General features: G+C 38.5%; 1 protein-coding gene across 3 annotated transcripts in view; it reads left to right on the top strand.

Annotated features, from left to right (window-relative positions):
• The window catches only part of CTNNA2 (catenin alpha 2), a gene marked incomplete at both ends in the record, with an annotated part of 408,624 nt that overhangs the window by 361,789 nt on the left and 19,535 nt on the right, over window positions 1-27,300 (top strand). For 2 of the 3 annotated variants that reach the window (XM_084204871.1, XM_084204872.1), the window contains 5 exons: window positions 2,462-2,613; window positions 10,176-10,289; window positions 13,414-13,595; window positions 15,868-15,973; window positions 18,561-18,695. In XM_084204871.1, the coding sequence (XP_084060997.1) occupies window positions 2,462-2,613; window positions 10,176-10,289; window positions 13,414-13,595; window positions 15,868-15,973; window positions 18,561-18,695 (689 nt within the window). The remainder of the gene's footprint in view (window positions 1-2,461; window positions 2,614-10,175; window positions 10,290-13,413; window positions 13,596-15,867; window positions 15,974-18,560; window positions 18,696-27,300) is intronic. The other variant, XM_084204873.1, reaches the window with a different exon arrangement.

Raw genomic sequence — 27,300 nt, forward strand, 5'->3', positions numbered from 1 at the left:
TATTTACAGATAATTAAATGTTAATCAGTCCATGTCAAGTTTAATTTCATTTCTGGGTACTGAAAATCTGTTGAATATAATATAAATCTTCCTTCTTTTCTTCTCTACCTTTACAAGAACCTTTATATAAGGATTATATACCTTTATCTAAAATAGACCAATGCTTCTTTTTTTTTATTTTTCCAAATCCCTGGAATTTTCACCATTAATTTTTTTTCTTGAGTTCTCCACAAATAGTTCAGAAATTGCTTTGATTTTTTTCTTAAGAACTGCAGGGTAAATTTTACTATACTCTGTTAACTTGAACACATATGTAAAAGATAAATTTCCTTATGCTTACAGAGATGTTCTTCAAATTGCCCATTCCTAATTCAGGCCTGTTGCACCTACTATTAATTATATCAAATACCTGACCACCTCTGCTAGTTAAGAAATTATAAACTGAAACTTAGGGTTAAATTTAATTTAACCCTAAATATTAGGGTTCTTTACATCCTTTCTTTTTTTTTAAATTATTTTCATTATTGCATCTCTAGTGTTACCTGTTTTATCCCAACAACTCAGAATAAGTTCTCTTTTATTTCTTAGGTTTACTTGTTTAAATTGTATTTTTAATGATTGCTTTTTGATATTCAGGCTTGAGACTTCCTTATGCAATCATATTAGTCTCCTACTACAATTTCAAGTGTTCTATTAATTAAGGTAATTTGATATATGCATTTATTCAATACGCTTTCCAAAAATTTCATCTCTCTTAAACTCCTTTTCTAATTAAAATGTTTCCCCTCTGCCTGGCAATGTTTTGTTAATGTTTACTTTTTTAAAGTCTATTGTTGCTGTCACTTTTTCCTGTTTCTCCAGTGAATCCCAGGAACTTACTGAGCATTATCTGCATGGGAAATAGAAATCTGTTATTTCATCTGTCTATGTGAACATATATATATATAGATATATGCACATATATATATAGTGATGTATAAACTAGATTTGAATCCCTATATCCCTTTAAAGGTTTCCTCATTTGCATCCAATGTCTAATATTTAAATGCCAGAAACAGAAAGTTTGAGCTCATGGTTGCTGCCACTTCTTCAAATGTAAACTATTCTTAAATCATGGGGTGTTGTGGTTTTACTTTAAGGCAGATACTGTAAAATAAATTTAAGAATGTTTAGTCAAGAAGAAAATGTGGTTTCCTATCACAGTAGAAGTTTCTAGGAAAGAACATTACTGCTCTTGATGAAAAAAAACACTGGAAATTCCCCTTTGTATTCATCAGTTGGGTTCAGGTTACCAATAAGTGTCTTGAAAATAGGGCTTAGGGAAAAGATGAGCAAAAAAGGTAATATTTTATCAACAAAAAAAGGAAATAACTGTTGTGGGAATCCTCATTTCCTGTTCTTCTAATTATATTGCCAAAAGAGTAAAGTGAGTGATACATGATCTGGATGCCTAAATGCTAGAATAAAAGTGATGTGAACATGATGAAAAGATGGCTATCTATAGATCTTATTCTTGACCCTAGTTCCTTAAATTCTTAAGAATTAATCCAGCTGCATCTTTTTATCTAGGTTTCTAATGGAACATTGATTATGTTTATTGTCCATGAGCACAGTTCTCCAATATTAATGTTAAAATTATGAAGAGGAGTAAACCAGGAATGTACTTGTGCAGTATAATCAGTGGGACCTGATGTTCATGTTTGTAGGGTTTGGGTTTCAGTTGCTACAGGACTAATTTGGGGAAGAGTTATTTTCCTGCAAACACAACATGCAGAAAGTGATTATACCTTCAAAGGAATCCTCAATGAAATTTGAAGAAAAGTCTCTTGTTTCTTCAAGCAATGCTCTGAAACCATTTAGAAAAGTAAATAATAGCTTTAGATAGTAGAATAAATAAGTTCATACCACAGTTTATAATATTTTTAGCCAGTATCTATGGCTATGTCTTGTGTTATAAACATGGGGATAGTGAAGAAACAGAAGACTCATTTTGGCGTCTTCATGAAAGTATATCCTTGTTTTTACATTTTGACCCTTACAAAATTATTATTATTTAGTATGAGCTAGATGTAAGTCATGTAAATTAGCAGGCATAATGGCTACAGTTTGCTTTGATCACTTGATACAAATATTTGCTGCGCTCTTTACAGGTCATAAAGCTCTTACATGAACTTTACTGCCTGCTCAGGTACCTTGCAGCCTTTTAAAAGTTAGTTTTTGAAGGAAGTTTTCTATTCTTTGTTGCCCAATTGGATGGGAGCATATAGGGATGGTTATTTCCATGCTGTCAGATAAAGTGCCAGAGCTGTCCCCGTGCAGGGTGGGTACAAACCCATCCTGGGAATTTCCAGGACAGCGTGTGCCCTGCCTCCTGGAAACTCTCCATGCTCCAGAGCAGCAGAAAAGTGTTCAGGAGAGAACACAAATCTAACCCTGCTGCCTCTCCTTGTGTTGCACCCAGTGATGCCACGTTTTGCTGAGCAAGTGGAGGTGGCCATCGAGGCCCTGAGTGCCAACGTGCCCCAGCCCTTCGAGGAGAACGAGTTCATCGACGCCTCCCGCCTGGTCTACGACGGAGTCCGGGACATCAGGAAAGCTGTCCTGATGATCAGGGTATGTGGAGCACCTGGGGAAGGAAAGCTGGGGCTTACAGGGAGGGCTCGTGGTTCAGAGAGATCAGCAAAAGCTCCTTGTGTTGTCATAAGGCAGAAAGGCTTGACATTGAAACAGGCGTGAAACAGAAGTATATACAACAACAAAAGGATTGGTAAATAAAGAGATGAGGTTATTTAGTGGGTGAATCACAATTAGTATGTTAATCAGCTAGAAGATTTGATCACAACTGCCAATAGATACAAACTCCATTACTGTTTCCATAGTAATGGCATTAATTTGCCAAGCTCTTCAAAGTTTGTGTAGATTTTTTGTTTGTTTAGGGTTTTTTCCCAATGTATGTGTGCTGCCTGGGATGTGAGGTAGGTCTGGTTAAAATCTAAATGAATAAATTATCTTGCTGCTCCAGTGAGCTGCTGCAGGGATGGTTTTGAATGTTTACTGAGGTAAAAAAAGTGTCATTTCAGTGTTGACTAACCAGCTGATTCAATTGGTTTAGACATCATTTTATAAAATAAACAAATAAGAGACACCACAGAACACCATCATTATTGTGATAGTAGGTGTGTGTTGCTTTTCACTTTAGTCAGCAGACAAAGATTTAAAAAACAGCAAACCAAGCCTGGTTTGGACATCTCTTCAGCAACTGAAACTGGTTTTTGAAACCCAAATTACCTTGAACCTGCCCTAATGAAAGCCATGTACAAGTAAAGCTATGGAGAAAATCACTAAGGAAACTTTTGAGGCAAATAGCAGGGCTGAAACATCAAGTGATCCCTTTGAGCAAACAGGTAGTGTGCACCTGTGGTTGTGAGTGTATTATGGCACTGATGTAAGACTCCAGGCAGTTGGAACACTCCAAAACAGCTCAATTTTCATCATCTGCCACTATGTATTAACATTTGCAGAAAAAGCTTTTGACAGGCTTAATTTTATAACTGCCAAACATAAATTCCATTCTCATACCCAGTGCTCATCCCAGGTGGCCTGAATTATAGTCATGGCTTGTGGTGAGGACAAAGCCATCCTGTTCCCTGGGTGTGCAGTGTTAGAGGATTGGCAGTGAAGGGAAAGGGAAGGGGAGGGAATTCTTTACTTGAATTTCTTCCCTGTGAGGGTGGTAGAGGCCTGGAACAGTTTGCCCAGAGAAGCTGTTGCTGTCCCTGGATCCCTGGAAGTGTTCAAGGCCAGGTTGGGCAGGGCTTGGAGCACCCTGGGCTAGTGGAAGGTGTCCCTGCCCATGGCAGGGGTGGTGCTGGATGAACTTTAAGGTCCCTTCCAACCCAACCCATTCCAGAGTTCTATGATTCTGGGAAATGAAAGATCTGCATATAAAGGATCTCTGTTTTCCCTTTGATTTTCCAGTTCCTTAGTTGGTAACAACAGTTTCCAAATTTTCTTTTGACACAAACAACTGCTCAGCACACTTTATTCTTTTCCAGTCATTTCAAACTGTGATTGTGGCACAGACTCAATCATCAGGTGGGATCTCCTACAAACCCAGGTTTTCCCATCCCCTACACAGAGTTCCATCTTCCAGCAATGCCCTACACATCAGAGTTATCCCCAAGAGTTTGCCATGAGATGTCCATCCTGGTGAGATGTTTTTAAGCTTAAATTTTGCATTTTGAAGGCCTGATAATTTCCTTTGTCACTGCCTGACAGTTCTGTGTACCTCGAGAGCTGATCAGCATTCAGGCTTCTCAGTCACTTTAGGAAAATCCCAAGTTTCTTTTGCCATTATATCACTACAACTTTCCACCCGTTCTGTGATATGAGTTAATGAATTCTGTTTGCCCAGATTAGGAAGATTTATTTTTGCCTTCAGACAATTAACTTATTTATGGGGCTCAGTGTAATACTCCTTACCCAGGCAGAGAACTAAAGCACATAAATGGACTCATTATCCATGTGAGTTAACTGGAAAACTCCACATATATAAGCTTACACAGACCAGAGTTTGCTGAATCAGAACCTTATTTGCTGTAGAAAACAAAATTAGTTTCACTTTGAGATACTCTTTAACATTTCCATCTGAACATCACACACTGAAATGGGATGTATAATTAAAGGGTGAGGCTATAAAAGCCTTTAGAATATTTTCATCTAATAATCTGTCAAATATTATGTACCCTTTAATTCAGGTGGTAAAACTTTTTCAGAATTGCAAAAAAGGAAAAAAAAATCCAATCTTGCAAACTTTTTAGAGCATCTGACACAATTATTTTCAGGCAGTGATTGTTCATGTGCAAGCCGTGAAAAATTGAATTTATCTGAGTCCCCTCATTCCAGAGAGTAAATAAAGCCACTTTTTAAATTAATTTGGGTTGGTATTATTACTTTTAGTAAGCTGAAAGAAAGGGTGGATAGTCTCTGTTCTTCTCTTTTTCCCCTCAAAAGGGGAAAATTTATTGTCACTCTGGAGGAGAAAGGAGACTTGATTTTTTTTTTCATTGAAAACTATTTTTTTTATCTATACAGAAGAAAAAGATCTCTTCCACAAGTTAAGAAGTAGTAGAAATGAATTTAAGAGTATAATTATAGAACCTAGAAATAAAATAGAAAATAATAACTTCATTCCAACACCTTTCCTATTTCTGTGTAGGGATGAAATTGTACTTTGTGTTTTCATAGCTGCTTATGAAATTCCCTCAGTTATTGGCCAGAAACCCTCTCTACACTCAGGAGGACTCACTATGGCAACTTTTCTCATTCTTATGAATCTCCAAGGCCAATTTACTGTTATTTACTGGTTTTAAACATGGCCTTTGCTATTACAGCCTCCTATTTAGAGGCATCTACATCAACTGAGTGTTCCATTTGTTTGGATCAGGAGTGCACTGTTGGAGCCAATGTCCAGGTGTTCCCTCTTGCCGTGTTTCAGGTCATGTTACAGAGTAGAATTTAAACATCTGTGAGGTTGATTCTTTAGGGGGATGCCTGGAGATGCTCTCTGGGAGATTCTTAGGACACAAGGAAGTGGCTGGAACTGTGTCAGGGGAGGTTTAGGTTGGATATCAGGAAAAGGTTCTTCACCCAGAGGGTGGTTGGGCACTGGAATGGGGTCCCCAGGGAAGTGGTCACAGCACCAGGTGTTAAGATCTGGTTGTTAAAATTATTAGAGAGATGCCTCTGCCTGGGTTAAGGTGCAAACAAGACCACATGCTGAAATTGATAATACGGATTTTATTTAACATTAGTGTGAGGTAGAGGGAGAGAAAGAAAAAGAGGGGCAAGGTGGGAGAGAAAAAGAGTGACAGATAAAGCAGAAAACATCAGGTGGCTTAACTCATAGCCCAGTTCCCCTCAGCAGGAACAGGTGAACGGGGCTTCAGTGCTCACAGTTCCTTTATACAATTTTGCCATAATGGCCTTTTTTAACAGTGTTTAAGCCATTGACCATTTCAGTGTCTCACACCAAGCCTGAAAGAATTCAGGAAGCATTTGGATAATGCTCTCAGGACTAAGTTGTGACTCTTAGGGATATCCTGTGCAGGACCAGGAGCTGGACTTTGATGGTCCTTGTGAGCTCCTTCCAATTCAGGATATTTCATTCTATTATTACCTCCATTTCTATTCTATTATGTCATTAAGGGATTTTTCTTCTCCTTAGGAGAAGACCTCAGCAAAAATGACTGTGGAGTCCTCAGCCCCACCTCTTTGAGGGTTTTAATGCTTTTCTTCTCTGCCAGACTTGTCAGGTTTAGTCACCTCTGGGGCAGCCCTGGGGTGGGGGTGAAATCCAAAGTGCTGCAACATTTTGTGTCCTCTGTAAAACCAGATTTGGTGCAGAATCCCATCATCCTTTGTATCATCCTATCTCCAAAGGGTGTCCAGTGTTTCCATTGAGTGCCTGCTGCTCCTCAGATTGAATTGGAATTGTTAGATTTTACTGAAAATCACCAAACAACTGAAAACCTGCAGTGAGAGAGGGTCTCTGACTGAGGCTCTCAGGTGCTACTTGCGGCTGAGTCATTTAGGCTGCAGTGGTACCAAAACAAATGTACAGAATAGCATGGAGTTGGATTTAAAAGCACCTTGTAAAGTCTGGGGTGTTTTCCTCCTTGTCTTCTAGAATAAGAGGGAATTTTCATTGTAAAAAGTAGGGGAGTATCTTTTCATCTCTTCAGTCTTTGCTCTCATTACAAGGTTAGCTTGACTTGGTGTTCACAGTGCTGAAATTCTTGTAATTGCATCTTACAATTTTTAAGTGCATAGCAAAGTGGGGTTTCTGTCTTCATCAAGTACATTTAAGTTGGTGAAATACGAAACAAATAGCATTTCTAAATCTGCATATATATGCCATTTTCTTGCTTATACTTGTATAATTCACATTTTCATACTGCAGTCACAAAAGATTTAAAAAATGACATAGATGGAAGATATTTTGTTCACAGCAAGCTCTTCAATCAAACAGCCAGAGAGATATTAAAAAAATATATATATATTCCAATGCCTGGAATTCAAAAGTCACCACATTCATATTAGAAATAAAATATGCATCTCAAAAGAGGAAAGCATATATTTATTGTGTGATTTATCTGGGATTGTGAAAGATTCTTCTTCACTGGAAAACTTCCTCTGAGTTAGATGAATGCTGTGTGTAGTAGATATACTGTATTTGAAAAAAAATCTTGGGAACTCTTATGGCTTGTGCTACAAAACAGATTAAAAATTATGAAAATGGCCCATTTTTCTGCTGAAATCAATCAGTGCATAAAATCCATTAGTTTTGAATATTACTCGAGCTTCCTCTGCCACTGGTGGCTGTCAGCTCTGTTTGGAAGCTGTCTCCAACCTCAGATCTGTGATTGCTACGTTTGTGTAACCATAAATCCAGGTGTCTGCAAGACAGAATCAGTCTTTCTGTCTTCCAGCTCAGAGAAATAAAGTCTCAGACTCTGTTGTCTTGGAAACAAGGTTTTAAATATCAAGGTCCTGTTAGTTGTGCACAAAAATTAGAGTCATTCTGGTGCATTTAAAAGCCTTGCTAAGAGTAGTCCTTTAAGTCAAATTCAATATAATTGGTTTTGGTACCTTTGTGTTTAAAAGGGAGCCCCTATTTTATATGGGTGGCATCTCCAGGGGATCAGCTGAGACAAAGCAATGGTGCAACACTGAAAAGCATGAAAATGCTTGAAATGGCAGCAAACAGATAAAAGTTAACCCCACTTCTTCACCCTAATGCAAAATGCAGCTGTTTGGGGAAGAAAATGAGAGTGTAAAATTCACCACACTTGAAAACATGAAAAGAGTGAATCTGAAAGATCACTTTGAATTAGATCTCACTTGCACAGAGGGGAAATAGGAAGATGTCTGGTGCTTGTAGTATATTGCTAACAGTTGCATTACTTGCCCTTTTGGTTTGCACTACATTTTCTCCAAGTTCAACATTTATACCCATTAAATTTCAGTCTTTTAAAGGCCACAGATTTCAAGATCATGAATGTCAGTAACAGCAATACATTTTTTTCTGGATATTTCTTCAAGAATAAGTCCTTGCATAGAATTTTCAGAATATTTTTTCTTCTTAAGAGGCAGCCTCGTGTCCTTACTGGTTACCATGTTGAGATGTAATATTTTGCATTTTGCATCTTTACTTCAAGTTTGACTATGAAAGCCTTGGAAAGGACTGCACATTATGTTTTATATTCTTATTTGTAAAAGTGGAGACAGAAGAAATTAAGAGGAGTATATTTGGGGTGTGAAAGGGTACTGGCTTTACAGTGCCCAGTGAAACTGGCTTGTTGAGTGGACTTGGAGGATGGGGAAGAACCAGATGGTTTATTGAAGCTCTCCACCCTGTCCTTGTTCTAAACAGCAAAGCCTAGGTAGATGAAAAGCTGAACCTTGTGATAGAAAACACTCTTTGCTCAGGGAGTTGTAGGATTCTCTTTGTAGCTTGCTTGTTTATGACAGATTTTAAGGTCTCATCCTGCCCTCGGGCAGCTGAGCAGAGGAAACAAAGAGATTAAAGGTGATTGGGAAACAAGGCCATTGGATGGCTACCAATCCTTCTATTTTACCTGTGACAATGGAGAGAAGGTAAATTCATTTTTCATCTGAACTTCCTCTCCTGCCTGTCCTGTTGGACACACTCTCTGTGCATGCCTCTCCTCAGAGGTGCAGACTGAGTTCCATTACCACGCCGTCACACTTGGTTATTTCTTCCTCCAGCTCAGCACCGAAGCCCATATTTAATTCATGCTCCAAGTCCCACCAAGATGGCTGTGTTTTACTCTCCCCATCCTGTGCACTTCCCTGTGCAGCTACAAACAGGGATGTGCACTTGGTGTTGGAAGCCAGGCTGGAACAGAAATATCACCAGAAGATTGCTCTGCGTTGCGTTCGAGGGTTTGGAGCGGTTCCTGTGACTGAGCAGCCCCCAGACAGAGCTGTGATGACAACTGGCAGTGATTAGCACCTCTGCTAGGAAACTTGACGTTGCCTCCAAGCACCAAATGCCAGCCTGGATGATTTCTTCTGTAGTGCTTTGGTCTTCCAGGCTGTCACTGGGGGTGATGGGTGTCCAGGAAGGGGAGGATTTCTCTGCAGTTACAGTGCTTTTCTTTTCCCTTTACCTTTGTCATGATTGGTACTCACAGAACTTACTCAGGCTGCTGTACCAGATGCTATTCAACCATAAAATGGAATATAATCTTCTTTCTAATTATTCCACTTTTTTGCACCATCTATATTAAATATCATACTAAACACTGATTTTAAGACTGTCTCTCTGTATATAAATAAGGGCATTTTTTTCCTCAGAACTTTTTGCTAGAAGGTGAAAACCCCCAAAAGAACAGATCCATCAATTTATTTTTTCTCTCTCCCTGCAACATTTTAAACAATCTGAAGTCTGAAAATATGTAACTTGATTTAATCAATCTTCCAAGAAACCCTCCCATCATTTGTAGCATCAGCAGTGGAGACATCATTGTCTCAGCAGGGAGATGAGTCAAATTCCAAAGCTCTGTATATCAAAAGGACCATGTGAACTAACAAGATTACACAGATTATAAATTTCATGTTTGTTTCAAAACTACTTGACATAATTTACAATTTCTTTCACTGGGAAATCTCTAATTTGCTTTGATAAATTTTTCTTCCAGGATGTTAGTTGCTTTTTCCCAGGTATTTACTTTCTCTTTTGAAGATTACATGTAGTTTCCAGTAACATAATAGTGTTAGTGTCCATTTATATATGAAATAACATTATTTTAAAATACGGCATTCCAGTTGTTAGTTTCTCCAAAGGATATTTGTTCCTGGAACTGCATTCATCATGTTAACAGAGTTAAGAGAAATTGCAGCAAGAAAAGTTGTGGCAATGGAATGACAAATGCCATTTGTAAAGAAAACTAGGGTTGAAACAATTTAATTTTTAAGACAATTCAATTTAAGTTCCTGGCTGCTGGGGCAGACAAATTCATTTCAGAGAAGAACGCAACAGCATTTCCTGGGCTGGTAGTCAATGAAATAAGAGCTCACTGCGCAGAGGACTTGGTCTGTGTCCTTTTTGAGCTTGTCATCTCCTCCCTGTGCCTTTTGTGTCTCTGCAGACCCCTGAGGAGCTCGAGGACGACTCGGACTTTGAGCAGGAGGATTATGATGTGCGCAGCCGAACGAGTGTCCAGACTGAGGATGACCAGCTCATTGCTGGCCAGAGTGCAAGGGTGAGTACAGACCCCACTGCCTCCATGAAGTGAAAGTCCAGTGGTGACCAATAAAATCTCTGCCTCAGAAAGCAAAGGTAATTTCCAGTCTTCAGAAAGAATGGGACCAAGGTGACGGAGCTGTTGAAAGTTTTTTTCATGTCAAACCTATTTGAGTAGCATTTATTGAATGGTCTTGAGGCTTTTGTGGTGCCTAGTATCAGCTGCTTGCTCCAGCTAGTGCTGTAAGAGGAGGCTTTGCAGGTTTGGAATGTGCTGAAACTGTGGGAGTAGTCAGCAAATTAAAAAAAAAAAAAAGAAAAAAAATCCCATCAGCTCACCATGTGCTCTATCCAGAGAAATCTTACATTAGTCATGTTTCCCAGTGTGCAAACCTGTCAAGAAGATCTGTTTAAGCTACTGAGTAGTCCCTGTAATTTAATTGTAATTGAAGACATTTGCTACTGAGTCAATGTAATTTTACCAGGGTAATTACATCATGATAAACTCCAGTCACTGTGATTTGCGACCTCGGCTTGTGCATGGGGATTGCAAATTAAGCTGATGAGTGCTTCAGGGGTCACAGGTGCTGGGGAAGTGAAGTCTGTTAACACTCAGGAATATTCCTGTTAACATTCAGGACTATGCCACCCTCTGATGAATGTTTACTTTTTTACTGAATAGTCTTCTCAGGTCAGATTATTTTAAAAAATTAGAATATAATTTTATGAGTCATGAAAATATATTTGACTGGAAAGAAAGGGTTTTTTTTAAAGAAAAGCCTTTTAACATTTTCTAGGAGACAACCAGCAGGAAACTGGAAATTATCTGAATGATGTTCATGGCTGTTTCACACAAGTCTGATTTGTAGTGATGTGGTAGAAGTGAAGCTATGGACTAAATAAGAAGCATCTTCCCCACAAATTCAAGCATCAGCAAAAGCTGGTAACTGGAATGAGGATTTCTCACCTTGGAGTCTGGAAGAGGATTTGTAGGGCTGAGAAGCTAAAAACCAGCAGGCAAAGATGCTGTGAAAGCTCAGAGGACCAGGACAGAGGAGTTTTCAGCTGCTGTAGGTTGGGGCTTGACACAAAGGTTTTACACCCTGCAAAGAAACAGTGGAGTAACAAAAATCTGAAAGGAGCTTACTCAGAGGTGTGGGAGAAATGCAGGGCATGGAGCCAGTGAAAGGGGCAGAGATTTCTTTTTGTCTTTAAATGATTTCCCTGAATATTGAACATAGATGCTAAATTAACCATACCATGTATCAGAAAAATGGGAGTTTTATTATGACATCCCTAAGGCAAAAAATATCTGGATTTCTTACTGTGAGACTGGTGACAGAGCTGTTCTGGATGTAGTTGGCTATCTTTTGTGATTTTTATATTTTAAAGGACATAAACTCCTGTTTGAGATATTAAAAGTATTGACTACTAAAGCAAATCTCAGGTATAACAGAAGTGTGATACAGTACAGACTATTTTGTCAGATTTCACAGCCTTTCTCATCTTTTTGGGTACATTTAGGACCAGTTAGCATGACACCCTTTCTTGATCTGAAACCCAAGTAAAGACTGCAGTAATTTTTCTTACTTAAAATCGAGTTCACCTGGGGATTTAGGAGTCTTAAATTCTACTACATTTATTGTGGTTATTATGACTGCTGCACTTAAATCCTTCTGCTTTGATCAGCTACACACTCTATAAACATAATATATCATAAAGACAGTTCCTGTATAACATAGATTGCAATGTGGCACAGGAAACAACAAATCATAAAAACCTTAAAGGGAAACAATGCTGAGCAGAATAAAATCCTGTCTGAACCTTTTCTGTGGAAAAGATGCAAAATACTTTAATTTGTGCAAAGTAATGGATTTGTTTAATATGCTTACTCCATAAGGCTGGTAGTGTTTTAGCAGAAAGACTTGTGTTGGTCTTCAGTAGAAATAAAAGTGGAATTTACAGGCTGCTTTTGCTGTAGGATATAGCTGCTGGAACAGAATTATTAAAGCACTGTTTACCAGTTTAAAGAGTGCTCAGGTGAAGCAGCCACTTGAAGAACCCACAGGCAAGTCATACAGATATACTTCCCAAATTTCACTACTCCTATCACAGTCTCTTAACTTCAGTTAATTCTCAGTTCTGTTGTTTTATGTGCAATTTATATATTTATTTATTTATTAGCTTGACTTACACTGCATTTTTCTGTGCAAAGACTATTATGCTAACATTTGAAACTGCTGAGTTACATTGATAAGGCCTAATTAAAACTCATCTTGAATTTTAATTTGATTAACTTGCAAATTTCTCATTTTCTGATCTACTGTTTATAACCCTTTTTCATTTCAGTTTGGGAAAAGGTCAATTACGAATTTTTAAAAGCCAAGAGCATTTTAAGAATATGTAGAAAAAGACTTCAGCTGATTGAAAGTGACATAAACAAGAAAAAAATGTAATGACACTTAAATATGTGTCACACCCCATTAAATGCATAATGTGGTCTTCAGAACCCCTAGAGCCAAATAATAGCTTAACTTGGAAATCATTATTCAAAGTGTCCATTTGATCTTCAAAAGAAATTATTATAATTTTTTGGGTGTTTTTGGAGGGGAGCAGGAACTTTGTGCTTTGTTGATGCTGAGGCAGATCAGTACCAACCTGTCCAGCGCCTTTTGGCATCTCTTCCCAGAGAAAATTGGAACACTAAATATCATTAAAAGATACATTTGTTACAATTCACTTCAAATGTATTGTCCTGTGTGTCATAGCTTATTTTAGTGTTGTGTTAATCTGAAATCCTCTGTTTCTGACAGAGGATGAGACCAGAGGAGGCACAGCAGTTCAGTCTGCCTTTTCCCATAAATGTCACTTGTTTTATTCTTCCTCAAAATTGAGATTTAATTCTCCTTTGTCAACTGGTGAATAATCACGACATCATAAATATAAATTTTGTCATCTTGGAAGTGCAAGAAGAAGAATAAACGTGCTGTGAATGTGCTTTTACATGTCCTGACAGAAATCAAACGCCTACAGGATTTTGCATCTTCAACTTCCATAAAAAGAAACTCAGACTGTTGGGACCGCTGGAAAGATCCAGTTTGTAGCTTCCTTTTTTTCATGCCCAACTCCTGCTCTTTCTCCAGGCTATCATGGCCCAGCTGCCCCAGGAGGAGAAGGCAAAGATTGCTGAGCAGGTGGAGATATTCCACCAAGAGAAGAGCAAGCTGGATGCAGAGGTGGCCAAGTGGGATGACAGTGGCAATGACATCATTGTGCTGGCCAAGCAGATGTGCATGATTATGATGGAAATGACAGATTTCACCAGGTAAGGACAAAATAACCCCAGCTGAGCAGCTCAGATGGGTGCATCTTCCCTTTTCTGCTTATCTGTACCCTTTTGAGAAGATTTGCTGTGGTTTTGGGGATGCAAAGCCAAGGAGTGTTCATCATAAACGCTGCCCTGGGTGTTTGTCCAAGTGGGATTAAGTTTTTGTGCTATTTGCAAGTCTCTTTTATTTGCAGATCATTTTGTAAAGTTAGTCTGTGACCTTACAGACACTCCAGTGACATTTCCTTTAGTACCCATCTAAGTGCATGTGCCTCTCTGAACTTTCAACATTTCAGCACAATTTGTGTCAATCAAAAATAATGGCAAAACTATTTATATCATTTAAACATTGAACTTGCTTCCAAAAAAAAATCTCAAATGAAATGAAACTGGTTTGATCTAATGCTTCGTGGGAGTCTGTCAGTAATGATTTTGCTTTTTGCTTTCATTTCTTTTCTCTATTGATGTCTTATTCTTCTCTATTGCAGAAGCCATTCATTAATGATACAATGTAAACAGAATTATTGTCTTTTACTATGGTCATGTTGTTAATCACAACAGGGAGAAAGGTTTACAAGGTTCTTTGAATTCCAGATCACCGTAGTAAATTAAATTTTGTTCAGTGTTTATTTTTTAAGTGGGTTCAAAAGTTTAAATGGTATTTATCAAAATGTGATTACACAAAACAGGATGAAAATCTGCCTGGCTTTTTTTTTCCAGGATTAAAATCAGACATCCATTTATTGATCTCTTTGTGTTGCCCCATCCCTGGAAGTTTTTCACCTCAGCTGGTTGGAGCTTGCAGCAACCTGGGATAGTGGCAAGGGGTGGAAATGGATGGAGAGGATATTTTACAGAATTCTGTGTTACTTTTGTATTTGTATTGTCTTGGTGTCTCTGATCCTTCTGTCAACAAAAAATAGGGTGCAAGTGCCCAAACATTGTCATTGTATCATGGAAAAAAAGAAATGATGTTCTAAAGCAACAGCCCAGAATATGCACAGCTTCTGCAACAACCTTTGATATTCTGACCATGAAACTGGAAGTTTTGTAATTGTATTTTCTAGCATCAAAAGAACAAAACTAATTTGAGAATGAGATAAAGACTACTGACACATTTGAAGTAAATAAAAAAAATAAATCAAAGTGCACCTCTATCTGCATCTGATTCAATAACAAGTTGTTTAATATATTCCATTAAAACAGAAACAAGCCTTTCACACCTTTTTGGCTGGCTGTAACCTCAGCAGTGTTAGAATAATTTTTCAAATGCATGGAATTTGTGACAGTCAGAGCTGCTCATGTAATTAGTGTAGAAGCACATGAGGTCACCAAGAAGTATTTTTGCTGCAGTTTAGGTTCACCAGAAGTGGGACACTTGTATTTCATCTGTTTAAAGTGGTAATGAAAGTCTGGAAAGAAGATTACAATGGAAATATGTTTAAGCATGTTATTCTTGCCATTGTAGATTTTAAAAAATCTAAAAATAATGCAGTGTTGTGCTTAGAAAAAAATGCCTTCTCTTTAATGAAAAAAAAAAAGTTTGATCATATTGTCATTTTCCACATTAAAAAAATGGAATATGGACTCACTTCCAGTTGAGACTTTCTCAGGAGCAGCAGCAATTTTATTGGTACAAGCAGAGTTAAAGTTCTGAGTCTGATGAAAACTCACAGAAGTCTGTGGAGACCTTTTCTCTTAATACATTTTGGTAGCTTTAATGACTGAATCAGAATTTTGTTCATCATCTTAAAAATATGGTGAAAGATCAGGCCTGAGGCTAATTATACATGTTTTAAGTGTAACATTCAAGTGTGTAACATACTGATTATGCTTCACCTCTCTTTAATTTCCAACAAAAAAATCTTTTAAAAAAAAAGTTTTCTAAAATGTGACATTCTTGCCTTAGACATGATGGGCTGAACATTTAGCACTGGCTTGGGAATCACATCATTTTGAAATAGTTGTGTATTCCAGGAACAACATTGGCTTAATGAGCACTTAAAAATGCATATACTATTAAGTACAGCTCATGTGCTTGAAGGCAACACAGGACTAAATTGGCAGTGAGGCATTTTGTAACGGAGAGGAAATACAGCAGAAAGATTTCTTAATCAAGCTGTACTATAAAGTACTTAAAAGACAAAATTGTAATAAATTAAGAAGACATTTGTGTTACTATTTTAAAAACGAGCACTAAACAGGGTCCCTAAAAGTGTTGCCTTTCATGATTTATTGAAATTGTGGATAATTGTCTTGTGTTTCACAGAGGGAAAGGCCCCCTGAAGAACACATCTGATGTCATTAATGCAGCCAAGAAGATTGCAGAGGCAGGATCCAGGATGGACAAACTGGCACGGGCAGTAGCTGATCAGGTAGCCCCAAAATGAGCTGAAATACAATGGAACCTCTATGGATGAGTTGCCTTTGGCAGGAAAAGTCTGTCTTACCAGAAAATTACCTGTTGAGAGTCTGCATCCTGATCTTCCCATTGGTTCTTCTAGACCCATCAGCATTTTGCAGAACAGGAAAAGGAGTTTCTCCAAAATTCAGAAAAGTAAAGGAGTTTCTCCAAAATTCAGAAATGCCTGACTTGTTCCCCAGCCTCACTTCTGGGCCTGATAAAATTAAAAAGAGACTCCTCCAGGTTGGAAAAGCCCTGTGAGATCATCACATCCAAAATGGCTTTGCTGTTCAAAAAGCAGTAGGGGTTTGGATGCTCTGTTTCCCTTGCCAAGTGCCTAGGAATGCTTAGATTGTTTTCAACTCAATCTTCCAGCAGTTTTCCCTTGATTTGGCACTTCACTCCTTCAAGGTTTTCTGACTCCCTGTTTTCTGGTTTGCCTCAGTGTGTTGTGCATGTTGTGGGGTCTGTGTCCTCAGTTCCTTTTCCAAATTCATGTCACAGCTGGACAGATGGCCTTGCTGTATATGTATTTTCAGGTTTATCTATTCATCTGGAGAGCAAGAGGAAGCATTGTATGAAACAATACAACACAAATTTCAAATCCAGGTCCTAGATAGCTAATTTTAGATTTAGACAAATTAAACTTCCCTGTTTTTCCCTTTGTAAATTTCCTATAGTTTATTTCATTTCATTGTCATCAAGGGAAAATCTGCTGGAAGTAGGAACAGGTAACTTCCTTGCCCCTAGTCTTTCTCTTCAAAATAAGAATGTAATTTTCTTCTTCAAGTAGGAATGTGATAGTGTGTAACACACTCTGCCATGGAATATGGGCCAGAGTGGCAAAACCCCCAAAACTTCCATTTTCTGTAGCCCCAGAAATGTTGGGTTTAGGTCTTCAACAGCAGCAGCAACCATTTTTCCTGTAGTTAACCCATTCCAGTCCTTCAAATGTAGCATCTGTTCATTTTAACACAAGAAAGAAGAAATCCATCTGTCAGCTGCTGAAATTCCTGGTCTGCAGTGTTTGCAGAGGTGGAATATTTTAAAGAAAGAAACAGAAGGAGACTTGTTATGCTTAGAGTGCCTTGACTTGAGTCATATTTTAAACTTCAGAGGACTGTAACCCTAATAATAAACAGTGAAATTATTTTGAGAATGAAGAATTTGTTTTAATGCGCGCAGTTTAATGATATTTCACAGAACTCTGGGGATTCTCAAGCAAAATAAACTTTTTGTTGACAGCTGCATTTTTAATTATTGTTCCAATGAAAAAGCCCTTAGATTTTTTTCACTCCAAGGCATTTATATTTAAGGCCTTGACAACTCTTCAGAAGTATTGCTTTAAATTCATTCCTTTCAGTTCAAGACTTCAAGAACTGAGTAAATATTTTTATATTAAATTGGCATCAGTAGGGAGAAGAGGTCTTTTAGGGATTAATGCCTGAAAGGTGTGGCAGCTGTCCGAGGAAGAGAGGCTCTATAGCAGCCACAGTGAAGCTCCAGCTTTGTTTATTGTTAGTTTTAAAGGGCAAGGAAAAAGCCAAGTGACTCCATTTGGGGTTATAGACCACAATATTTCCAACTACTTCACCATGAGCACATTCCTTGCCAGCATTAGCTGCTGGGGCCAGAGCAGTGATCTCAAGGTTGGAGCTGTGATGTTGTTGACTGATGTGCATTTAATTCTATCAGTTTTTCTTTAAATGCTCTGATAATATTTTTTTTTTTAATTGAGCATAAACTCTGTAATGTGATAAAAAGGCATATTTGGAATCTTTGTTCCCCAAGCTATGCAGGAACATTGTCAGTCACTTTGCTGGGTAGCCCCAAAGAGTATTTATTGGAGACATGCTGTTAGCAGTGGGCCCTTTTAGCTCTGTTTCATCAGAGTGAATTACTGAGGTCTGCTCTCCTGAGGCAAGACTTGGAATATTAACTACAAGGCTCTTGTTTGTTATGCTGTTGATATTGTGAGGGATGATGCAGTTTCTATTAAGAGTCCCAGAGACTATGAATAAATTGTACTGGGGCCCTTTCTGGTTCTATTGATTGTGAAACCCTCACAGCATCCAGCACATTCTACCCAATCTAATCCTCTGAATGTCTGCACAAATGCCAGGGGAGCTGCCAGGCAGACAGGAGTTGCCATTGGAGTGGGGGCAACCACTCAGAACTGGGTTTATCTGGGCATTATCTGGTCCATACTGGATGTTAACTTGGATGTCCAGTAGGCAACCTGGAGTTTCAAGTTAAACCTGACCTTTTGGTTGTTCAGTACAATTCCATAAATTAATGCATAATTTAAAATTATTATTTTCATAATGCTAATAAGGAGGTTTCTCATTTTTCAGAAAGGTGGAATGCATCTTTAGGTTGCAATTCATAAATCTTGATTTAAATGAAAGGTAGAATTTGAGTTTTCACATTTTATCTAGTACCTCATGTAAAGACAAAGTGGAATAGATCCACCTAATACACACCCTGCCACTATCTGATTACCTGTCTCTAATCTCATGAACTCAGCTCCATCTAATCAGTATTTGTGCTGTCTGCAGTGCCCAGACTCAGCCTGCAAGCAGGATCTGCTGGCCTACCTGCAGCGCATTGCCCTGTACTGCCACCAGCTCAATATCTGCAGCAAAGTGAAGGCAGAAGTTCAGAATCTGGGAGGAGAACTCATTGTATCAGGGGTAAGCTGGGATTTGTGTTTAGCCATTTGTTTCCCATGTAGCACTTGAAAGGGAGAATTTTTGATTGCAATAATGTATGAAACAAAAATCCACTGAATCATAAGCAAGTTTTTTTTTTTGTTTTTTTTTGTTTTTTTTAATTCTATCACCATTATTCTAGGCCTTACAATAACTTGTGTAGAGCAATTTGATTTTCCAATTACCCTTTGTTTATACTAACCTTGTAGAATCTTCATTCTTCCAAAAGAAAAGTAATTTCATAGCCTAGAAAGTCATTGCCAAGTGTGAATATTATAATTATTTGGAGCTTTTGTATATTTGCTCGTTATAAATCTTCTTTCCTTTGTTGGTACTGGTAATTTCCTTCCTCTGTGCAGGAGCCAACTCTCTATGAAGTGCATATTGTTAAGATGGTGATGACTAATGGGATTCATTCACTCAGGTTCCAATGCACACTAGGTTTAGCAAAAGACTCTGGAAGGCCAGCAAAATACTTTAAATTTTGATGCATATGCTGTTTTCAAGTACTGCAAGCACAGTGATTATATACTCTAATACCACCCAGTTATTTCAGTTATTTTCAATGAACACTACAAACTTCTTACATACAACCTTTTGCAGAAATAAAGACAGGCAGCAGTAATAATGTAAGCAATGAGTTTTTTACGTTTTTAAAATATTATTTTTCCTTCTCCTATGTTGGCCTTTGAGCCTCTGGGAGTATGCTAGAACCACAAAGAAGCAATGACTGCTCTTTGTGATTTTTTTATTTTTTCTTTGACACAAGTTTAGCCCCATGACACTTTTGTTATCCTCTGACTCAAGTACCAACCACATGTATGTAAATTTGTAACAAATTCCACTCTCCTGAGTGGTTTCAAAACAATAGTGATTTGTGAGACCCAAGATGCTGAAAACAAATTGTTTCCAAACGTGGTTTTGAAAAAGCACCCTTTCATTGTTTAAGCCCAATCAAGTACGAAGATTATTAGAACAACAAACTTGCACCCTTCATTCCATCCATGAGATTCCCCAGTGGCATCACTGGCCTTCCTCAAACAGATCAGAAGTCACAGAAAGCGTTCTCAGTCACATAACTTTTTTTTGTTTGTTTGTTTTGCAAAGCACTATAGAAGGTCTTAAACATTTGCCAGGCTTTCTTGGATCAGGCATTCTGAAGTCATATACACAATCCTAAAAGGAGCTGCTTAAAGGTTCCTGTATCTGTCCTGCAATTGGTCTTCACTTCTTGACGTATGTACGTATGTAATTTTAATACCTTGGTCTTCCCACAGCAATGAAAAGATCCTCTTCCATTTTCCTGACACCAGCGGCGTGATCTGTCCTTGTATCACTGACAGCTGTGCTGCACTGTAACTGCTATGATCTTTTCTTACCTCCTGCCATCTGGGTCCAGCCTTTCATACCCATTGAGTTGTCATGTTCATCTCTCTAAAACAACCCCCCGAATCAATGCTTCTCCCGGCTTGGCTTTTGTGGTTGTGTGTGTTTCTTTTTTGGAGTCTCTTTATTCAGTGTTTGTGGATGCTGAATAAGCCATTGTGAGCCTTGCATCTCCTCGTTCCTGTGACATCCCCATCCGTTGTGGAATTATAAGTGGCCAAACTGCTTGAGTTCATCATTCCAGTCTGGCATTGTTGGCACCCGCTGCTTCCCAGGCTCCATCACCATTGTGTTTCTGTTTGGTGGGGTTTTCACAGTCAGCCTCAAAGGCAAAATGAGCTTCAGCCACAGAAATTATTTGGGTCTGTTCCAAAGACTCGGTAAAACTGACCTACAGAAAATTTGAAGATTGCCCAGCTTGCTTCTTCTGCTGGTGCTCTGAGCAGGAGGAGGTATAGTGAGTTGAACTCCTGTGCATCCCTTTGTGAGAACATTATCTTGTGATCTGACATGCCCCAGTCAGTGCAGAGCTTTCCTGACAGTGTTTTCTGAGCTGTTGATCTTCAGGGTGCTGGGTACTGTATGCTCCTTTGCTATCCAGAGGTCTGGTATCCAGGTGCACATCCACATCTGCTTGTCTACTTGCTGCTTCTGCTTCCATCTTCTTCTTCATTCTCTCTTGGATAGCCAATTACAAATAAACAGTATTTTATTTATTCTAAAATGAAATACCATTATTTGGCAACTTGCATACAGTACAATGTTAGAAGTACCACAGAAATTCAGAACTCAAGCTTCCCAACCTATGAGTACAGAAGTAAGTTTCTGTGATTGTGCTGTTTTGAAGTGTTTTGATGTAAATATCAAGCACCATGACAATTATTACAATATTGTAATTTACTACTGTGTTTACAAAGAACCACGAGACAATTCAGAGCGATCCAAAAGATGACTTGCAATTCAGAACTATTATGGGGAGTAGGATCTCTGCTTGATTTTTTTCATTATTAAGAATATTAATCAATATTTATAAATGAAATGAATGTATGCATATGTATGTTTGAATCTTTGTGTGGGTGTATGCATAGTTATATATAAAGGAAAGAGACATAAAACCAATTAAAAGCTTAAAGACAGATGAAAGCCACCCCACAGTTCTTACAGTTCTGTTAGAGAAAAATATGTTGCAACAACTTCAAAAATACTGTGTACATAACATTTAATGTGCCGTATGTCTTTTGATGAAACTTCTATTTCCTTCTTTTCCCTCAAGATTCGGTAGTTCAGTATGGTTTTACCTCTGAAAATAAGCATAAAGCTGATCTTGTTTGCTTTTTTCCTCTATAGATTGGTATGATTCTAGCATAGCATATGAAGGGTCCTTTTTGGCATCAGTGGCTTTGCTGCAAATAGGAAAACAGATCAAAAAGTAAGAAAATGTCACAGTCCTGAATTGTGAATTATTTCAGTGAAGAACCCACTGTTGTTTTCCCTTTTCTTCCTCCCATTCCTTTTCCCCTCTGCTTTTTTTTATCCTTTGATCTTTCCCATCAGACTCCCTCCATGCAGATAGCAGAATTATTTTTACAGTTAAGTAAGACCTGGCAATTGGGAGTTAGCACACATCAGCCAGTCCCACATTAATGTTAAGAGTGCAAGGACAATTTAGACCATCTGTTGACTTGGCCCTTTATGTTCCAAGGTGAGACCCTTAATTCCTGATTCCAATTGGGTTTTGAAAAGTAAAATAAGGAAAAACCCTGATACCAATTCTTCAGTGAGGAGCCCTAGAAACCCAAAAAAAGATTGTAGGGAAGAAAATAGGCAAAAGTGGTGAGGAGGATGTCAGATGAAAGCAAAAAGAAATTAATATCAAAAATTGAAAAATATTTTAAAAATATTTCTAACTGTGTAGATGATAGCCTTGTTCCTAGTAGAACTCTCTTTGACCTTGGTCCATAAACAGATTTGCATTTCTGTAATTTTAGATTTCAATATTCAATTTCTAGTTCCCCTCTGAGAATAAACAACCTCCTTTAATGAAGTTACAGAGTAAAAGCACTTCAAAATAATTTGCTTTGTCTCTTGCTTTGGTTTATTTAAGGTAATGCATATTTGCCTCATAATCACTTGCAGTATTGTATTGGAATGATTCCTCTGAGGTGCTGAGAGTACACTGCTCTCAGTGAAGTAAATCCCATTTACATATACTTAACTCTTGCTGATGGCCTTGCCTTTTTGTGGGAGCTACTTTTGTTCAGTTGCTTTTAATGATGTTTCTTATTTAGATAAAAAATTTAGACTTCTAACTCTGGGGCTGCTTTATTTTTCTAGCATTTCTGTCTGCCTCTTGTTAGCAAGAGAATGACAATAAAACAAATCCATGTATTCATTTCCTATTCTAGAGTAAATATCCACTTGTTCTGTTTACTTTTGCTCAGAAGCTGATCAGCTCATTTACCTACTATCCATTTAGGCTGTGAGCTTGCATTTTTTAAAGTTCTTGTTTATGTTAGTAGATTTGCCACAGTTTTTCCTGTAGGATTAGACTGAGCAGAATTTGAGAAAATCCCTTATCATGTTCAGGTTTGATTTAGAGCCCTACAGATAAAATCAGCTGTATTATCAGAAAATTTGCCTGAGTCCTAAACTTCTGAACCAGACAGATATGCAGTGTCATCCAGAGTAGCAGCCACGTGCCTTTGAGCACTGTCCAAAAGTGTGGAATCAATAGCTAAAGCACATTCCAAACATAAACTTAAGCTGGATCCAGTTCCCAGTTATTTTCCAAGTCCTATTTATCTTAACATAATAGGCTCCACTGTGATACCCAGAGAAGGATTCCTATATTCTGTTGAAGATACAAGACAGTGTAGGTAAGATTGTGAGTTTATCAAGGAGTTCTTGCTTTGGTGAATTGAAATGAGGAACTGAGCAGGAACAGGAAAGTGAAAGACTCAGAGCCATCCCATCAGTTTTGGGTGGGACATGATGAAAATTGACAAAACACCTGGACTGAGAGGCTGGACACATAAAAGGATGAACAAATACAGATATACTGCAAAATAATTACATGTTTATTTGTGATCAGTGATAAGAGTAAGGTAACCAGAAAGAGCCAGTTCTCATCAAATATGAATGAGCCTCATTATGTTCCAGAGAATAACAGTGAGCATCCAGTGATGCCTATGGATCTTACATCTAATAAAAATGGCTTAAATATCCTACTTTTCTTTTAATTAAGGCTGAATCACTCTAAACTACCTCATACTGTAAAAGCAAGTTGTTATCATGTGGGCAGTAAAGTATCAAGTTACTCCATACTAATTCTATAGACTCAAATTAAAATCAGGTAGTTTGAAGTTCACCTGTTATTAAAAATGAGCAAGGCCATCTTTTGTTCAATTTAGATAAAGAGCTCTTACTTAAGAGCCACTCATGGGGTGTTTCATTTCCCTGAAACAGAAAGCCTTTCTGAGGTGTTTTCCTTTGTTTTAAAGTTGGCAATCAGAGAGAACTTTTGCATTGAAAATGCTTAAGAGAATGGGAAAAATGTTGATTAGGGGTTTGGTAAATGGACCAATTTCATACTCCTGAACCAGGCAAGAATTGAGGATTATGTGAAAGATTCATGAAGAGAGAGTTGGTAAATTGAAAAATCTGTTGGGTTCCTTCTCGTCAGGATTCTCAGGAGTGCAAAAAGGTTACTCAGCTAGTGACAAAATGAGTTTTGCTATAAATTTAGCATAGAAATGGAACAGCTGGCTCACATATCCTTGTCTCTAAACTAGAGTATAGGATAAGGAGCTGGCTGATTGGTCACACTCCAAGAGTTGTAGTGAAGGGCTCACTGTCCAAGTGGGCACCAGGGATGAGTGTGTCCCTCAGGGGTGGCGGTGGGACTGGCCCTGTTTAACATCTTTGTCACTGACACGGACTGTGGCATCAAGTGCACCCTCAGCACATGTTTTGTGACAACACTGAGCTGTGTGGTGCCACTCGAGGGAGGGATGTCATCCAGAGGGGCCGGGACAGGCTGGGGAGGTGGGTCTGTAAGGACCTGATGAAGTTCAGCAAGGCCAAATGCAGGGTCCTGCAGCTGGGTCAGGGCAATCCCTGACACAAACACAGGCTGGGAGGAGAATGGACTGAGAGCAGACCTGAGAAGAAGAAGAAGAAGAAGAGCTTGGGGTGGTTGGTTGATGAAAAGCTCCCCATGACCCAGCAATGGGCACTGGCAGCCCAGAAACCACACAGTCCCTGAGCTGCATCCCAAGCACAGTGGGCAGCAGGGGAGGGAGGGGATTCTCCCCAGCTCCCAGGCAACCAGCCACAGTGTAAGAGGACACAGTCCTAAACTGTGCCAGAGAAGGTTTAGGTTGGACGTTAGGAGGGATATCTTCATAGAAAAGGTGATTAAACATTGGAATGGGCTGCCCAGGGAGGTGGTGGAGTCACAGTCCCTTAAGGAAAGACTGGACAAGGCACTCAGGGCCATGATGGTGCTGGGTCATGGGATGGACTCAATGAGCTCAGAAGTCTTTCCCAACCTAGTTGGTCCTGTGATTCTGTGGAAGCAGAGGGGAAAGAACAGCACTTAGGAAATAATAAGGAAGTAAGCCAAAGAAATAGGAGATATTCTTCCTAGGAAATGTTCAAGGGAAGAAAGCCAAACCAGAATCAAGATAAGAGTATGAAATCAAAGAATTGCAGTGTGGGGAAAGGATGAGATAAAGTCAGGACCATAAAGCTGGTGAACTCCACAATAGTCTCTACTTGCCTAATAGAAAAAGCAAGTAGAGAAAACAAAGAACTTGAGGTCTTTGGCACTGGGAAAAGACAGCTTCCAGGACAGGAAGGCTGGGGCTGTGAAAGTGAGACCTTGATCTACCCAGTTTATTCCAGCAGCTCATGTCATCTGCTTTGGGAGACATTAAAGACATGAAAAATACAGAAAGATGTTTTAGCTGGACAGTTTGGGTTGGAGACCTATTTAAGTAGCCTCTGCATAAGTGTTTGAATGTATGCAGATAGACTGATATGTGTGAGGGTGAAATGCAGCCATAGTGAGTGCACTCAGTTCCAAAATATACAGCTATGTGAAGCATATATACTTATACAGGTTTGGATAAACCTTTATCTGCAACAAAATTGTTTGAACTGACTAATTTAGGAGTCTCCAACTCCTGCTGGCACAGAATGTCCCTCAGTACACTGTCCATAAAGGGCCTACCCAATGATGTGGTAACATAAAAAATTTATCATCCTGACACTGAGTCAATTTACTACTCCTAAAGGACAAAGGCACCAGTGAGTTATGCAGGTTAATCAAAATGAGTGCTGATAAAATCCCTCATGGTCATATATTCATTATATATGATGTATTTTACGGAAGCTCTGTCTTAGGGCTTTCTCAAAGTTAAAACGGTGAAGAATTCCTAATTATCCTATGAAGCATCTAAAAGATGAATTAAAAAAAAATTAAAAGAGGCAAATAGATGTATCTGTAGTGACTTTAAAGCCATGTGCAATACCTCTCCCAAATATTTGACAATAATAGGAATTTAGTTCATTATATGTAGCTTACCTGTTGCATCCCAGTAAAGGGAGCATGGACCAGGAGCTCAGAGTGTTTATGCAGTTGGCTTCCTTGGAGGGATCCAAGCCTGGAGCAGACAGTGTAGCAGCTGAGAAGATCTAATCTTGGTAATCAGCTCATTTCAAGATGATTTTACAGTTTTGATTCAGCCAAGTGAAAGATCCTGCAGGATCTTGCTCCTGCATCAGGGAGTTCACAGGGTTTTGTCTTTGTCAAGGGTGCTGGATTGGATGATAGGGCACACCCTGAGCTTTGGGCATCAGGGGGATCATACCTGTGATCCACAGAAAAAGCTGTGCAGAAACCTCTGGAAAGGTTAATCTATTTTTCTTAGTGTATGACTGTTCCTTCAAAGAAGGTGGATGGTGGCAGACAGAGTTTAAGTAAGGAAAAGCAGATGAACAAAGCTCAAGACACAACTGAAAACTCCAACATGAAAATATTTTTTGTCCAATAATCTCAGTTCTTTTGAAGCTCCAATTTTTATATATAAGGCTATGTTTAGGGCTATGAAAATACCTCAATTTATATGAATGCATGCATAAACACACATAAATATGAAACGATATATCCTGCATAAATGGAAAGATGTTATCTAGAATTTAATTTGCAAAACAAAATTACACTGCACTTGTCTTCATTATAATATATTCATGGAGACAAGAAGCACACACACCATCTATCTGTCTGCATTCAGTAGGTTTAAATTTAGACAGGTCAGACTTTTATCCTTATTGAGAAGCATTTTGGCTCTGGGGAACATGCTCTTGTGCTTGATCAAGTGACTAATAGTCATGCATTTGTGAAGATTAAATTTATTGAAATTTCTCATTAGAACAATTTTCTGCAAAGAAAAGCATTTCTGACACCAAACAATATGAAGCCATTTAATTCCTTGAGAACAATGTAAAATGCTACAGATTCAAGACTGAGGCTTGAACCAAATATGACCATAGAAAAAGGTTAGAGAATTGAAGGAAATGCTATTATATGTGCTTCATTACATACTGCATCTATTTTAAAAGTAGTAGCCACTCAAAAATTCAAGGCTTACCTGCTACAGTGGTTACAGCTTCACTTCAGCCTGTTTTCCTATTCCAGGCCATGCTGAATGAGCTGGGAAGAAAATGGGAATTTAATGGCTTTGTGATACACAAATTACAGCAGCCCTACAATAATTAGCAGGGCTCAAAAACCATTCTAACACACCCTAAGATATGGTCCCAAAGGACTATTCCTGTAAGAATTACTATAAGGAAAGAGAGGGCTTTGCTGCTATTTTATGTTCACTTGTTTTCCTATATTATTGCCTTTAACCGAGATGGTTTGGGACCAAGAATCAACATTTGGTATTAAATAAGAATTCCTTTCCCCTGGGGCATTCTCAGTTCCTAATGCAGAGCATAGATTTGCTAATAGGTTCATCCCAAGGCCATAAATGAGAATGAGGTTTGTTTCTTGCACATGGAATTACAGGGGACTGAATTTCCATAATGACAGATTTAACCCACAAGAGGAGATTTTGGGCCGTGTTTCTTATACAGAAGTACATCCTGTAGCTCTTGCAATTATTTAACTCTTTGAGTTGGAAAGTGGAGACAC

This window comes from Fringilla coelebs (genome assembly GCF_963513975.1).
Source record: "Fringilla coelebs genome assembly, chromosome: 4".
Lineage (NCBI taxonomy): Eukaryota > Metazoa > Chordata > Aves > Passeriformes > Fringillidae > Fringilla > Fringilla coelebs.